The sequence below is a fragment of the Choristoneura fumiferana genome, chromosome Z (assembly GCF_025370935.1).
Source record: "Choristoneura fumiferana chromosome Z, NRCan_CFum_1, whole genome shotgun sequence".
Lineage (NCBI taxonomy): Eukaryota > Metazoa > Arthropoda > Insecta > Lepidoptera > Tortricidae > Choristoneura > Choristoneura fumiferana.
In genome coordinates this window covers 37,083,099-37,100,871 of record NC_133472.1, presented here as the reverse complement: position 1 = coordinate 37,100,871, position 17,773 = coordinate 37,083,099, and the positions used below count along the sequence as shown (strand labels likewise).

The window sequence follows — 17,773 nt, the reverse complement described above, 5'->3', positions numbered from 1 at the left end:
AGAGAATATTTAGATGCTTTAAATCAACACACCTTCAGTTTTAACTTTATTGCAATAGCTATTAAACGGAGTTCAAGGTCTCGAGCATCATCATTTTACGTGCTTATGATAACTTTGTAAATTGTAATGAGGCAAAAAGTAAGACGACGACGAGGGAGTACAAACAATGAATGTTTATTCTCAAATTTTATATTATTATTTTACTGTTGTAAATCAGACTGAATCAAATTTCAGGTGTTGTAAAGAAATAAAATCAAGTCAAACTGACAAAGCAATAAAATTCTGATACATTTAAGTGTGTCTCCGTCTTTATAGCGTGAAAAGAGAACATTTTCCAAGTAACACCGAACACTTGATTCAGCCAATCAAATATACCCACCCTCCGGCAAGTCTCCCGCGCCTCTTCTCTTTATAAGGCGACCTGACTCGGGAGGAGCCCGCAGTTTGACTCAACCAATGCAGCGAAGCATCTCGGCTCCTACCAACCTAGCAAATTTGAACAAACTTTCATAACTTTTAGATTATACTTTTGTAAACTCCTTAGATTTTGCTGTTTGAAAGACAATGAGTGGCTCAGGCAAAGGCTTTCTCGGGTTGTGGTTGTATAGAAACGGTTCTGAGTGGCAGGTGAAGAGTCCAGTGCCACATCAACATCATCCTAAGTTAGGAGAAATCGGAATGGCGTCTCAGCAGCCGCCGCATGCCGAAGGCGAAAGAATTTCAGTTATATTCTCACTGAAAAACCAAGTTGGTGGTTTAGTAAAAGTACTTTCCGTCTTTCAAGACCTTGGCATAAACGTGCTTCATATTGAGTCTAGGAAATCTGCTACTGAAGTAGCTGACGTGAGTTGCGTCTTTCTAAAATAGCCATAGGATTATTTGGAATGTATTAAATACTGAGTTATGTGCTTTGCTTTTAGGCGGATATCTTAGTGGATGTAGAATGCGACCCTCGACGAATGGAACAGCTGAAGCGAATGTTGAAAAGAGAAGTCCAAGATTTCGAAGTAGTGCCGCCGCAAGTTGGCGAAGACTTTCCGCCACCAACACCCCTCTCTGCAGCTGCTAGCTTCGGTAGTTACCTCACAATTTACCGTTTTGTGCTATAGATGTCTAAATGAATTAGTGCAGCATTCCTGCAATCGGCTTGTATTTTACTGAATCTTCTTGTATTTTTTTCATTGTAAAATGGGTTTTATAACATTTCTTTCAGATTTTGGCGAAATGCCATGGTTTCCCCGCAAGATTTCTGACCTGGATCGTGCTCAAAACGTGCTAATGTATGGCTCCGAGCTTGACGCCGACCACCCTGGCTTTAAGGATCCGGAGTATCGTAAGCGTCGTGAACAATTTGCCGCAATAGCAAATAACTTTAAATAGTAAGTATTTATCCACTATCAACTACTTCTCGTTCATCAGGATAGTCCTTCTTTGCGAAATTGCGGTTTGCGTACTGCCAAGAACCAATTGCTTCTTGGTGCCTGTTTTTTATGAGTTAGTATTTTGGGGAAAAATCATGTAAGTCAATTTTTGCCTAATTCCGATGGACGAACTAGATTAAAATTTAGGATGTTTAATAATAAATTAATAGTAGTAGGTAAGTAATAATTAACCGACTTCAAAAAAAGGAAGGGGTTCTCAATTCGGCTGTTTTTTTATTTATTTATTAAACTCTTTATTCAGACAATTAAATAGTCGATCTATTAGTTAATGTTAGTTGGATAAAAATAACATGCATCAAAAACGATTCTTTATATAAAAAAATATATATGTATGTAATTATATGTAAATACTTTATTGTACATAAAACACAAAAATAATACAAAAAGAAAACAACAAAACAAAAGAGTACAAAGGCGAACTTATCCCTAAAAGGGATCTTTTCAAGCAAAAAGAAAATATATAATGTAGCCTTATCGATTATAACAAAAGCAAATAAAATATTAAAGATAAATTGTTTTGCAGCAATAGTATAATTGAATTACGCACATTTTGTCAACTTAGTTGTTGTGTTATTATATATAACTACTTTTTGTTGTTTCTTCGACTTGCCATGCTTAACATATATCTGCTCACTTTTTTTTTAATTACAATAGTCGTAGGAAGTTATATAGGTAACTATTTTTAATTAAGTACATTTTTAATTTATTTTATAGTGGCCAACCGATACCAAAGGTGCAGTACACAGAAATTGAGATTAAAACATGGTAAGTACTTAAGCCTTTGTAACTAAGTGTTTTGATTTGATTTTGTCTCGAGATCTGCCTTTATATTGAAGATTTTCACAATATCACATTAACTGTTACTTACACTTCAGTTTTGTAGTTTTTATTTTACTTTATTATATAATTTATTCTTTCTTTATTTTAGATTTTTAATTTTAAGAATAATTTAAACTTCGTAACGAATATATCTAATATATAAAATTCTCGTGTCACAGGATGTGTTACCAAACTCCTCCGAAACGGCTTGACAGATTTTTATGAATTGTTTTATGGGTATATTCGGTAGGTCTGAGAATAAGACATAAACTATTTTTCATACTTCAACGCGGACGGAGTCGCGGGTAACAGCTAGTAATCTCTATACATCAACCGTGAAATAGGTCTTGTAGTTGGAAGCAAAAAAACATAATTTTAGAACGCGTTCAAAGAAGTTTAATAAGGAATATGAAAAACGAAATTTATTTAGGTATTTGTCTTGGAGCTAAAATAAATAGCGGGCAGGCGGCGGGAAATAAATTATTGAATCACCCGCAAAACAAACTGTGATCTGCGGCCCAAGGCATTGTATAATATTCTGTAATCCTTCTTGTCAGTGGATGTTATGCACGGTATTTGACCATTTTGTATATGTTTTATAAATTAAAACTACACAATGCCTGTTATCGAATAGAAAAACAATTTTTAAGCTACCTTTACAAATAATAAAGTTATAAAGGTTTGAAATTCAAGATTAGACAGAGAAATACATACTGGCATGTGACGTCACACGCCAGTACCGCCATACTGGCTGCATAGAGAAAAGCGTTTGAGAAAGAGACAGGTATATAGATTTTTCAAAAAATCACTATAAATCCAATTTACAACCGATTTGAATTTTCTCTTCGCTAAACACTGTCTGTATATCTATATTTTCATAATAATATTAAGATATGGCAAAATCAGGAGTTGTCAAATACCGTATTGTGTAAAAGGCGCCAAATTGAAATATTATTTATCTTTCCGGATAATTTGGAACTAAACTCATTACTTAAGACACCCTTATATCTAAAAGACCTATTCTCATTACGAATGAAACCCGAAATTATTTATTACAAAAATAGCCTTTCTTGATGTGTACTGATCCCAATAAAAATCAATTTCAAATCTCATAAAACCTGATTCACATGACAAAATGTCCCAGTCTCAAAAACCCTAAATTTTATATATCTACGCGATAGTATCAAAACGCCTGATTCACAAAACGTCCTAGTTCCAAAATACACAAATTCTCAAATGTCATATCGAGGTCTGTTTAAGAAAATAAAACCTATAAACATTGTTTATAAACATAACTCGCAATTACAGATGCTATCATTACATAACATTGGAAAAGATAAAATGAATCGATGTCATTCTTCATTGTTTCTAGATATTCGCGATGGCTTATACGAAATATTATAGTAGTGAAATAGTTATTATTGAAAACCAAAAGGGACACCCCGCTCTTATTTATGATGGACACAATGTCATGTAGAATTTTAGTCACAACAACAAAAATTTAAATAATTGGAAATGCGCAACTTTAAACGAAAATAAAGACACCGTTCTAAAGATATAAGTGCCCATGCTGGGACCAAAATGTTCGAGACATTGCTAGGCATACATTTTTGCAAAAAAGACGTATGCAAAAAAATGACGCCGGCGAAAAATATTTTTGAAAAATAAAATTGGTCGGAAGTCCTCCTGCACTGCGGCCAGTCCCAGCTTAATATTGTGTTCCTTTCACGAAATATGAATTTATCTGTACAGGGCAAGGTAGAAGATTCAGTATCCTTAGTGTAACGTTTCGGTTACAAAATACATACGTCTCGATCGCGTTCGCGTTAAAATCTCAATTTATATGGAAACACGAACAGCGCCTCTAGCGGAACGTTTGCGATGTTCGTGTTTCCATACAAATTGAGATTTTAACGCGAACGCGATCGAGACGTATGCATTTTGTAACCGAAAACTTACACTAAGGGCACTGGGGAAAAATAATACTGAGTTCGCGCTTTTAGAACACGTCACAGTACCAGATTTGTTGACAGACTATTTTCTGGTAGTCGAAGACGGGAGACACTGGGAAAGTTTTCAAATTTTTCGATAAATTTGTTGGCAAAGAATTAGGAAAAATCAGGAGATACACGAATACACGGTATTCTTCTGTGATGGGACTTTTAAAAGGGGTGCCCATATTTCTACCAAATTGTATACGGTTCATGCTGATGTAGGCACCAGCGCAACATTTACAACCAATGTTGTGCCTGTGCTGTTTGCATTCATGCCAAATAAAACAGAAAACACATATTGCAGATTGTTTATATTGCTGCGAGATAAAATGGGAGTTGTTATTCATAAGTTCAAATGTGACTATGAATTCGCACAACTAAATGCATACCTATGAATCAGTATTCCCAAACTGTGAATTGGCAGGATGCTTTTATCATTTCAATCCTGCGGTTTGGAAGTAAGCTAAATATTTTAAAAATATACTAAAACAGAGGGTCGTAAAATGATTCAAATGTGTGCTGTTATACCATTGTTACCTGGGCCGAAATATACGATTGTTGGGTGACAATACATACTTAGCGACGCTCCAGTCACCATAAAATCATCTTATTCAAAAATAAAAAAAACCCGAGTGTCACAGTTGGTGACATTTCTCTTCGGAAATATTTTCACGGGTTAAAATGTTCCGCGGGCGCCCCCAAAACCAGACAGAAGGAAACATTATTTAAATTGCGTTGCAGTTGTGTATATGAAGGCCCTCGCCCTACCACAGTGCCAATTTTGGGCTGAATATTTTTGAACCTAACTGACAAGACGCGGTTGCTAAGCCCGCCATCGGTTGCCCTAGTGACAGTATGCATCGCTAGGTTACTTCTGCAGCTTAACAAACAATAAGAAAAGTATCGGAGACTCCCGCATACGCTCCGACATACGGTCTTAAGGTGGTTTTCCACCGGCGAGGCGAGACGAAAATTTAAATTTGTATGGCAGCACCCGCGACGGGCGCGCGAGAATGCGTACAAATTTCAATTCTCGTCTCGCATCGTCTCCTCTCGCCTCGCCGGTGGAAAAATCACCATTATTACAGGGAGCTCTAAGCTGTCAAGGAAGTCATCTTGTGGCTGTGTTTTTATATTTATGTTTTGTGTTTATTTTATTAGTTTATAGTGTTCCTATAACTATATTCATTCTAAGGTATTTTTAATGTTTTTTATCCCTATCACCGACAGCCTACCCATTAACCAAACGACTTTCCGTACGGTGTCTCAGGTAGGATAGATTCAGTGCCCTCATTGTCCTGCTCCTAAACTCTTAAAAGGTTGCCGAGGTCTCCATATACACTTAGGCAAAGTTCATAAGTCTACAAATAGCCAACCCAACCCCATAGTTACACACTGAAACAAAATAAAACTTTGCGACTATAATGGGAGCAGCTATTTTGATTGCTTAGGTATAATTAGTTTTCGTTCATATTCAATGTAACAAAATAAAATCACATTAATTTTAAGTTTTGTATGAGAAATGGAAATTCGTTGTTTTAATTTCGTTTAATTTTGCTTAAACCAAACCTAATTATAAGCATCGTATTGGCTGCTCCCATTATAGTTGCAAAGTTGCGTTTTGATCTGTAGTGCTGCTTGTAAATTAGAACGAAACTACGTTTGTATGGGGACGCGAGCGTACTGGGGACTCTTAAAAATGTGCCTCTGCGATATCGCAGCAAAGCTGTGTTTGACTTAGACTTGGCAATATTTGCCTTAAGTAATAGGCTCATTTCATTTTTATTTATTTTATAAACTACCTAGGCGACAAAGCTTCTTTTGGGCTAAAACTCAAAAACCATGTGTTTTCCCAGAGATAATGTCACGATGTGAGCGACAGCTGATGATTAAGAGGTAAAGACAGGAGATGTTCAAGAGGTTTATTAAAATGTAAGATAGAAGGCACCTGTAACAATACATACAAAAAAAGAACTTAATATAAAAACTAATACATTTAGGACGATGTAAATAAGCTAAAACGGTTACAAATATTGTAGGACTTACAAGTGTGCCTTCAAGATCCCTTAGAGGGTTAAGTAAAACAGGATACAAATGTGTGATGAAACTGGTTATAAAACACTAATTAACTGCACTATGAAACTGTTATGATATTATGATCGAATAGGTATTGATGTCAAAATAATAAAAATACTTAGCACGTCCTTATAGTACGGTGGATGATCGCAGAATTAATTTTGACATAAAAACAAAGTGCGAATTTGAAATTTGAACTGAATTTTTAAAACGAACCAAAGTATGAAATGAGGAAGAGGTTAACAATCGACAAGGCTTGATCAGCCTTGTTACAAGACCAAGCTAAATCGATTGTTCGCCCTGTTAATCCCTACAAAGCAATTTTCATCGATATCGTTACAGATGATTCCAAGATAAATATGTAAATCTATAAGAAAGGTATTAGACAGAATAAAGTAAGGATTAAGCGTTATATTAAAAAAAAGTGTCAAAACATTCATAAATAGCAAAATGTATGTTTTGTCAAACTTAAAATTTGGAAAACGCGAGCATATTTTTCAAAAAGCCACGCTCAAGTGTGTAATGCACACTAATTAGTTGTACGAGTTATATAACCCGGGATTATTGTGAAAAACCTTTTTTTTATTTCTCTTGATAATCAACGTGGAACCGTGTAATTGCGGGGTTCTTGTAATTTACAGGGGAATTGTGTTTCGTGAGCTGCACAAACTGTACGTCAAGTATGCATGCGACGAGTACCTCGAGAACTGGCCCCAGCTGGTTAAGTACTGCGGCTACAGGGAGGACCACTTGCCGCAGGTACTCTAACTTCTCAGTACCTATTATTTACAGGCTGTTAAAATATATTTAGGATATCTGTGTCCATTTAATTCACATTTTTTTCTGAATCTCGTTTTATGCCGTCGATATCATTTCGCCCCGTCGATTTAAGATCGCGGTAAAATGAAAAACTTCAATTCAGATTGGTAGTCGTTTATTTTCGTAATATAGTATTTGACAACTCCTGATTTTGCCTTATCTTAATATGAATATGAAAATATAGATAAACAGATAGTGTTTAGCGTAGAGAAAATCGAAATCGGTTGAAAATTGGATTTATAGTGATTTTTTGAAAAATCTATATACCTGTCTCTTTCTCAAACGCTTTTCTCTATGAAGCTAGTATGGCGGTACTGGCGTGTGACGTCACATGCCAGTATGTCTTTCTCTGTCTAATCTTTTTATAACTTTGTTATTTGTAAAGGTAGCTTAAAAATTGTTTCTCTATTCGATAACAGGCATTGTGTAGTTTTAATTTATAAAATATATACAAAATAGTCAAATACCGTATTGATTGATTCAGGCAGGTGTTACTTTGCGCAGGGTTATATCAATGCACTGTACAAATTTACCTTGATTTCACCGCTAAAATTTTTTTAACATAAAAGCAAGGTAAATTAGTGTAGTTAGTTTATCTCCGTGAACTTCAAAATCATTCAAAACAGAAAATTGCGTCGCCCTTGTATTTCTTCTTGTTAACCCGGTCGCAAAAAGAGGTGTTATAAGTTTGACCGCTATGTGTGTCTGTATTTCTGTCTGTGGCACCGTAGCTCTTAAACGGGTGGACCGATTTGAATGCGGTTTTTTTTATTTGAAATTTTATTTTTATTTTATTTTTATTTTTTATTTTAGTTTTCTAGTGATGGTTCCTAGACATGTTTCATCAAAATCGGTTTAACCGTTTTTGAGATAGATATTGAACTTTGAAGGGACAAAGTCAGGGGTTTTCCAACGTTTTGTTGGTTAGGTTATTATATTACAGCTAACCATATGATTGTGGCTCCAATATGAATCGCTGATGTTGGGAAAGCTACCGCCAAGCTTAAATGGGTTCGGACACGTCACGGCACGTCTGCCTTTTGCACCCGAAGAGATGGGCGTACTCAGCCACATTATGGGTACGGCTCGACTGTCACCGAAGACAAGATATCAAATCAATCAGATGACCTGGACGAGGAACTGATCAAGTTGCCGCATGTAGCTCTAGATAGGGAGACGTATAAGTCAAGAGAGGAAGTCTTTGTTTAGCAGTAAGATACAAACATAGTCTAAGAAATGAAATAACTAAAGTTGTAATCTTATTTAAGCGAAATGATTTATTTTGTATCAATGCAAGCTTATTTGTTTAATTACTTTCAAAAATAATATACTCCCACTTATTTCAATTCGGAAATTAGAAATAAAATATATAAAAATAGATTGAGGGTAAAATTTGATTTACCGATAGGAAATGAGGTGAATGCAGTCGGTACATCGCAATATGTAACCAATTTCCCAATTAATGCTTTTGCTCCATTTTGAACCGAAAATACACATTGACACGAGCTGTTTCCCATACAAAGTTGTATGAAAAGTGACCAGCTGTTTTGCTCGTCAGTAAATACCAAACAGAAAGACGAAAGCTGATTGCGTGGGCGAGATAAAACTTATAGGTGACAGTTGCAATACGGACACTTGAGGTCAAAAGTAATTGCTTTGTCCAAGAAAACTGTACCAAAATAATATACTTAGTAATTCTATTTTGAATCTCAACAACAATTTATTAACAAGAATATTTGAGTATGAACTTGAATTTTTACATCTCGATGGTACCGTCAGCCAAATACCTTACCTAGTAATTTTTTTTATCTAAGCGTCGTCGGTGTCGGGGGCCCGCGAATGTTAACAGGAAACTAAAGTACATATGTTGATTTTTTAAAGTATTAACCTTAGCGGTCCCTCGACACCGACGACGCTTAGATAAAAAAAACTAGGTACTTATACTTATATAACTTAGGCTAATTTTGTGGGAAATCAGCATAGTCCCCGCGGGATAGGGATAAACGAATTCTTCGCAGATGAAGTCGCGGGCAACAGCTAGGTAGTGCATAATTATTTTATTACTTTTTAGTTGTCTTTTTTTGCTGGCGTTTTTTTGTGTCGGTTGTTTTTATATTTTTTTATTTTTTTTGCGAAGGAGCGATAAAACACACACACTCAACTTTCGTGTAAAAGCTTCTGTAAATAGTACTTAAACGTCAGCGGGGGTGTAATAATTCTAACACTTATTTCCTTTGATTGACGACGCTCGTATTGTTGTCAGACTCATACACGTATATGCGCAACAGCTTCGAAGGTTGACACGACGCTCTTGAACTGTCAAGTTAACAGATTGTCTCGTCGGCGGTCATTGATTTATAGCGCATCTGTTGCAAAATACTTATTTACTTTAATAACTGACCCACGATGTAACCTTTTCAAAGGAAAAGTCATTACGACTTTCCTTGTTAATTAATGCGATGTCACTATGACGTTTAGTGTGAAATGGTTCCATGGTGGCTTATGAATTAAAGTCCTTGACCGTATACACAGGAAAAAAGTATTCTAAAAAAGGGAGAATGATTAATTTGACAATTTTCTACATTATTAAAGAATAAGCGATAAATGATGAAACGGAAAGAAATTCTAATGTCGCCATCAGAAATAACCTTCACCAGAGGCTTTATTGTCTAACGCACTTGGAATCACAACGTTTTCACCACTTCTTTCTATCAAAAGACATGGAATGAGGGCAGAAAAGATGGTAAATGCGGTCGTCAGACAATTAGCCCACAATAAACAACACGTTTACCATTTTTCCTTGATCACCCATCATTGTATTTTCAGTTAGAGGATGTCAGCGCATTCCTGAAACGCAAGACCGGGTTCCAGCTGCGGCCTGTCGCCGGTTACCTGTCTCCCCGGGACTTCCTCTCGGGCCTGGCCTTCCGCGTGTTCCACTGCACCCAGTACATCCGTCATTCATCAGACCCCTTCTACACACCTGAGCCGTAAGGGATTTGACTTTAATCTGCCTTACGGCTTGGAATACGACTCTATAAAATACTTAAAACTGATGTTTGAATCCAAGTATTATTAATATACTTTACACCATAGTGCAGTCAGCCAGCTCCTCCAATAAGTCGCTTGCATTATATAGATATACACCATTAGTAGTGTCAAGCGTGGAGTTCCATGAATCGCCTCTTTACTAGCCACGAATTCGTTGCGAGTTCAAATTTCAGATAGAACTTTTTGAATTCGTAAAAATATGAAAAATATCCTGGGATTAACAATGATAATCGAAGTTTTAACCGAGTAACAGTAATAAGGCCTTTTATGAAAATAAGGCATGATCTGATGTGGTAGCTTACTTTCTTGGTCAAGTCTATATAGGGCAGTACCATTTATATTATTATATCGACTAGCTTTTGCAGGCGGCTTCGCCCGCGTGGAATTCGGAAAGTAGCCTATGTCACTCTCTGGCCCATAAACTATCTCTATGCCAAAAATCACGTCAATCCGTCGAATATTTATTTAGTGTTGCAGGTGTCTATGGGCGGTGGTGATCTCTTATCATCAAGATACCCACTTGCTCGTTTACCATCCAGTCGATACATATACATACAGAGTGATCAATCCAAATGGGTCAGTAGAGAGAAATCAGAAACTATGAGAGATAGCGAAATCTGTTGTTAGGAACCATGGCTTCGATTTTAAATTTAATAAAAATAGCATTAAAATTTTTTGATCTAACTTTCATACATAACCGGGAACCGAACCTGGTCAAACTCTCTGTAAACTATGTTTATCAATTCTGCACATTTTTTCGTTGTTATAGTTCTTATTTAAATCTGATGACAATGCAATAATCTGGTAGTGATATCCTGGTGGTCCGGCCAGAATCGTCCCCGTAGAACGGAACTTCTCAACGGTTCATACCAAATTTCAAGTCGATTCCTTGATTTCACTAACCGTTGAGGAGTTTCGTCCTGCCAAGACGATCCTGGCCAAACCACTAGGATGTCACCACCAAAATATTGTATTGTCACCAGATTTAAATAAGTATGCCAAATTTGAAGTCAATCCGACTACTGGAAGTGCGTCAAATTCAACTTGCAAGATCGGACCCGTACATACATACATACATTATACAATACATACATTCATACACACATTCAAGTTAAATAAAAGCTTGTAAAATGTATTTCCTTTCACTTATGATCCACACAATCCAAAATAACAAAGAAAAAATGAGCAGAATTTATAACATACTTTACAGAGATTATGACCAGGTTCGATTCCCGATTATGTATGAGAGTTAAATAAAAAAAAAATGGAATGCCATTTTTATTAAATCTAAAATCGAAGCCATGGTTCCTAAGACCAGATTTCGCTAACTCTCATAGTTTCTGATTTCTCCCTACTGACCCATATGGATTGATCATCCTGTATTATTTCCGATGATAGTTACAATGATCTGGTAGTGAAATTCTGGTGGTACGGTCAGAATCGCCTCAGCAGGCCGGAACGCTTCTGTTAATGGTATTGACTTGAAATTTAGTATTAAAATGTAGTCTGGATGACAATGCAAGAATAGTCAACAAAAAGTACAGTCAGCAAAAAAGTTTTAATGTAACCCTTTATAGGGCAAGACATTTTTCGCAACAATCTTGTTTCACAATCTATCCAATAAGTTTTTAAAGCTTTGAATTGAAGATAACAGTATGTGAACACTATTAATTTTGAGTCTTATGGATTACGATCATTATTATTCATTATCGACAACGTCTTATGGTCGCAAGAGCGACCGTTACCCTATAAAGAGTTAACATTAAATATTTAACAAAACAGTCTTTTTTTTTTTGTAGTGACTGCTGTCACGAGCTGTTGGGACACATGCCGCTTCTAGCTAACCCAAGCTTCGCTCAGTTCTCTCAAGAACTGGGGCTCGCTTCATTGGGCGCCTCAGATGAAGACATCGATAAATTAGCAACTGTAAGTATTTCTTCATCTCATAGTGTATAGTAAAATGTACCTACTAAACTGAATGTCGAAGGAATCAGACAAAAGTTTGCAAATACTTATTTATTCGTTTTGAAAACGACTCTCCACATACGGGTAGCTAGTCTTGATAGTAGATGTATACAGAAAGCCTAAATATACATGTATTAAACCTTTTGCTGTGGATTTTTTTTAAGATAGCTTGACGATACGAGTATAAGTCAAGGATCATAGATGCGCGATTACCGTCTAAAGATGGATTTTAATTTCAGCTCTACTTCTTTACGGTAGAGTTCGGCCTATGCCGGCTGCCGGACGGCTCGTTCCGCGTGTTCGGCGCCGGTCTGCTGTCATCCGTGGCTGAGCTTCAACACGCGCTCACCACGCCAGAAAAGGTCAAGCGCTTCGATCCAGAGGTCACCATACATGAAACCTGCATCATCACCTCTTATCAGAACGCATATTATTATACCGACTCATTTGAAGAGGCCAAGGAGAAGATGAGGTCAGTTGTGTTTTGGAGCTGACCTTGTGCGTGCGAGCGGACATGTTCACCTCTCTCAGCGCGGATTCCTTTAAAACACAAGCATCTAGTTTGAAGATAGCCCTACCTACATAGAAAAATAAAATTAATTCTCGAATCTATTATCCCTGTGAGAAATAAAACGAAAACTTCCGTCGTTTAGGAAAAGTATTAATACATTTTTACGGTATTTTCCTAAATTAATATCAGCCTAAGCTATAGAAAAGTGGGCGTTCATTTCAACAATTTTATGCCAAATCCAATTACGATTTTTCGTAATACCTTGCTGAGACATGGCGTAGGCGTATCTATATATTATGATGAATGCGAGAAGTCACCACTCACTCTATTTCATTCCTCTAACAAATCAATTTTATAGAGGTAGATATCCACAGTGTAAGTGCATTCATGCAGCCGATCGTTGTATGTGAGTCCGCTCCGCTCGCGGTGTAAATTGGGCTTTAGGCTGCTCATCTTCTAGAGAAATTTGAGGAAGCGGACTGATGTCCAAGGAAAATATGGGCTACGATATGGGTGTTTCTTTTTCTGTTCGTTCTTATGGAGAACCTCTTTTGCAGAGCTTTTGCAGAGAGTATACAACGTCCATTCGGTGTGCGCTATAACCCATACACCCAGAGCGTGGAAGTTTTAAGCAACGCGCAGAAGATAACAGCACTAGTGCAAGAGCTCCGAGGAGACATCTGTATCGTCTCGTCGGCTATCAAGAAAATATCAGCCCAAGACCACACATTAGATGTGGAGACCATCGCGCACATGCTGCATACTGGCTTGCAGGTACAAATGATATCATATTAAAATATACTGAGCGGAAAAAAATCTGGCCCTCAAATGTATGCAGTAAAAGGTTTTAATTTGTATGTAGAGTGGGCCAAATTTTGTTCCGCTGAGTATACATTATTAAACTTTTTCTAGCCGTCATATAGCGAACGACAACGAAGTGTTGAACTGAAATGTGGGATATTTTGCTTGAATATTGCAACAATTTGTATGGAACATAATGAGTTCATATTTTATATTTTTTATTCTTTGTTTGTTCGTTATTTTTTTTTCTTTGTGACCTTTTCTTTAAAATTAGGTATAAGCTTTTATTTAACTTTACTTCGTAAATTGTTTCAATTCTTACAAGTTAATTTTAACTAATCTACTCTCAGTCGTCGAATTAACTTGGAACTCGATAAACATGTGCAGATTGAACGACAATGCAAGTACAGCGAACTTAAATACAGTCAGGGGATAAGGCTTGTAACAAAAAATAACAAAATCTTATTTGAATTAAAAGCTATGTATTCTTGTCTCGTCGATGATTCTAAAGGCTTCCTAAAACGCCCGACGATAAAACTTATTAACAATCTTTTTGTAATTTTAACTAAAATGCTGCATATTTAATCCTCGTAAGTCCTGACTTTTTTATCATACATAGTTCTACAGACCGAGCCGAGAATTCTAAGTTTTGTGATTTTGGAAATTACTCACATACATTTAAAGTTCATATTTCATTGAAAAATTTGTACGGCACCAAGTACATTCGGCAGTTATTATTACAATTGATTTGTACTTTGTGAAGTAAAGAGGACTTACGAGGCTATTAAGTTGTGTCCACGACGCAAGTTGACCCAGTAACTATTTACATGAATTAAGTTTGTTAAGGACGCTACCTTTTAATGCTGGTGCTACAGAATATGACGATGATTCATGGAAACATTGTGGATTTTTGTACCCTAAATAAAAATACTATAATAATAATATTATTATTAAGAAATATCAATTACTGAATTACGATTGTCATTATTTGCTGAGTAATGTGATCAGTCAGGTAACGTACTATCTATGAAAGTACTAATAAATAGGAAAATAAATAATGATGATTATATGTGATGCAATTTTAATAAATCTAACCCGTCTTAAACCAATTTTTAGATCACATCATGATCAAAAATCTTGGTCTTATTGATAGTTTTATAGAAAAATACAATATATCAGATGATCATTGTGAATTTCGTCCATTACTCTTTTTAAACTTTTTGTATTTGTATTTTGACTCGTTCCTAATGTGATCTCTATTATTAGAGTTAAGGCTGATTTCACCACTAATTGATAAACGTTATGAAACAAATATTTCTGACGCTGTCTCTATTTATTATGTTTGAATAAACAAAGACGGTATCACATTTATCGGTCCCATAAAATTTATCAATGAGTTCTGAAATAGGGCCTTAAGCTATTTCAAATAATAAAACGACCGCTTTGTAAACAGATAATTAGATACTCGCGTTAGATTACTCGTGTGTGTTAGCATAATAAGTCCTGTTTGTGGTATTTTGCCTATGACTGAAAATCGCGAAAGTTTAAAACGTTAGATAATTAGACGAACGCTTAACTTCTTTATTACCAGGTAAATTGGAGTGGAATTAATAACTTTTGAATTTATCGTCGTCAATGGAGGGAAATCTTCACGTTATCTTAAGTATTTCACTCGAAGGAATTTAGGACACTTGAACCCTGCTTCAACTTTTTACCGATAAATAATTAACTGAACAATATGAACTCAATCGCGAATCTTCTTAATATAATGTATCTTTATACTCGTAGATAAATGTAAAAGAGTAACGCTACTGAGTCCAACATAGCAACCAAATTCTCATACAAAATTGATCGTAGATTGGAATGTTTATTATGATTATCGGTTGAAAACTATAGATATTATTAAACTAATATTTATGATGGCTGGGCATTTGTTTAGTTTAGCGCGATGCATTATCGATGCCTGCCGCCTGCTGCTGTTAGGTTAGATAATTTTATAGTGTACAAGGCGACTGCATACACTTCACTTTCGACAACTGTTCACTTTCATTATTTCCTAAATTAATCAAACACTTATATTTATTTTTATAATCGGGGTACTTATAAAATGACCTTGAATTATGTGTAAAAAGAGAAATTGAGTAACGGCAGTTGTATTCTATTCGGTGTTCAATATTCAGTGGTGTAGGTTCAGGAAGTCGTCAAGATTATTTCGTATTCTACATTTTTAGAATTCTATGCGGACGTAATTCAATGTTAGCGCATGAGCAAGTTTTATGTTTCTGATTCATCTAATTATTAACTATAACTTTGATTCTACCTATTTAGATTAAATTAATTTGTTATGTGAGGGTTTTGCGGGTGAATAATCGATCTTATCTTTGGGAAAGCCCGTGAAACCCGTGTGCGTGTTTCCCAGGTATTAACTCCCTTATTTGTGAAAAGTAACATAATGGTACGAGTATTCTTTCAGAAAAAATATGAAGACTATATCTTTTTAGTGAAAGCAAATAGGTATAAAAGTGTCAGACTAAGATAAATAAATGAAATGTCTTAATTAGCATACTCGTAAGTTTAACAATCATTTCTTTTAAAATAATAGAGTAAGACTTTGATCAAAGTGTTTATATTGCAGGTAAACGAAAGAAGTCCACAAAGCGCATCTGGGGGAAGCTCGCCCAACTCGGAGCGCGCAGCGTCTCCGAGACCATAAGTCACTCCTGCCCTCGCAATGTAGTTTATGCAAGTTGCATAATGAAACGTTAGAATACCAAACCAGTATACCAGTATATGTTCTAGTATTTATTACTCTGTGTTGTAAGAATCTCAATATGTCTTCAGTTAAATCGAAGGAGCGCTTTAAACGCTCAAGAATATTCTTATTTGTGATCGAAAAAGGAATGTTGTGTTGTTGATGAATGTCGATCAAAACAAAAACTTAACCCGTATTGTCTATTTAACGAGTGGGTGGTCGCGATCGCATTCACAATCTTCATCTACTCATATCGTATGCCGTTTGACAGAAAGTAGGTAAAGAGATGGTAAATGTGATAAAAATTCAGTGCGTTAGACAACATCTGATCCCCGTACATTAAATGATTAAATGAAAAGTTGACAATAAATTGACTGTTGCACTTTCCATCTGTGTGCTTAAATGGGCACAATATTATCGTCTTCCACTTATGGACATTCTATACGAATAGCCAAAGTGCTCTGTAATTTTTTTCAAGTAAGTTTGTGCATAATAATATCCGTAGAAATAACCGTGTTACAAACACACGCTCATACACAAGTGAAAATAGGGAAAACAGAATGTTTCAATGGCTTTATGTGAACAAACTACTGTTATTGACAAAATATTTGTAACTTGCGAAATTTCTTCGTCCCAAAGCACCTGCCGGTACGATCGTCAAAACAGAACGATAAAAAAGGAATCCTTACGGTACTGAAATAAAGTTTCGAATAACAAGGAAAATACCTTATTATGTCACTGTGAAATAGAGATTTGGATAATAGATAAGTTTCGAGAACCATTAAAATAACATATTTTGCTCAAATAATTTAGAAATCCGCTAAGCGTGGACAATAAATAAAATATAATTGATTAATGGAAATTCTCTATCTTTTTACTTTATGTTGTTCGTTATTCATAGAAACAGAAAAAAAAGTGAGCATTAAAATTATTGGAAAACGTAAATGAGCGTAGTTTATTATTAAAAAACGATAGATAATATTGTTATTTGCCACCTGTGTAAAATTTCAAAGCCCCTTAAAACAATTAAGTAATAATTATTTGCTCTTATGACGACCTTTAATGTACTTATGAGACTTAAATACAAGTTTACCCTTTACATGTAGTTTTTAGTTTAGATATAGTTATTGTGATAATTATATAAAAAGTTATGTGTCTAAAGCAAGTGAATTGGATTCATCGTTATATATGTATAATACTATACTTATTGCTTCATGGCATGACTGTATCATGTTCATGCTTTTAGCTTTGATTTAACTGTAGTAACTGGGTATTTATAAATATTTCAGGCAAGTCGGGTACCTACACGACCTTGTTGTAAAAGAAAATTAACAGCATATTTTACGAGTGGGTGTTTAAATGAACGTTTTTTAAATCTTTCATGTTTGTAAGTTTATGGTAAAGCTGTGTTGTTTACCGAGTCTATTCGTAATACGCTTTCAACAGATTGTCTGCGCTATCAGGGAAACTCTTCGCTTCAAATCTTTTTTGTCTCTAATAAATGGAGGTAGCTGGCAAACTTATCCTTTAATTTAATAATCCA

At 35.5% G+C, this 17,773-nt stretch overlaps 1 protein-coding gene across 1 annotated transcript; it reads left to right on the top strand.

The window, feature by feature from the left end:
* Positions 1 to 457: 457 nt before the first annotated feature.
* On the top strand, positions 458 to 17,740 carry Trhn (tryptophan hydroxylase). The gene is made up of 10 exons (XM_074099044.1): positions 458 to 843; positions 921 to 1,074; positions 1,214 to 1,379; positions 2,157 to 2,207; positions 6,973 to 7,090; positions 9,977 to 10,140; positions 12,001 to 12,127; positions 12,406 to 12,638; positions 13,235 to 13,451; positions 16,114 to 17,740. Exons 1-10 carry the CDS (start codon positions 565 to 567, stop codon positions 16,189 to 16,191), a joined length of 1,587 nt encoding a protein of 528 aa, XP_073955145.1. The 5' UTR covers positions 458 to 564; the 3' UTR covers positions 16,192 to 17,740.
* The last annotated feature ends 33 nt before the right edge of the window (positions 17,741 to 17,773 follow it).

Bases quoted from the DNA above. Each gene is read 5' to 3' on its own strand.
- Trhn (XM_074099044.1), top strand. From the start codon at position 565: ATGAGTGGCTCAGGCAAAGGCTTTCTCGGGTTGTGGTTGTATAGAAAC. The intron at 1,380-2,156 runs GTAAGTATTTAT...TTTATTTTATAG, and splicing joins ATAGCAAATAACTTTAAATA to TGGCCAACCGATACCAAAGG. The intron at 13,452-16,113 runs GTACAAATGATA...TTTATATTGCAG, and splicing joins TGCTGCATACTGGCTTGCAG to GTAAACGAAAGAAGTCCACA.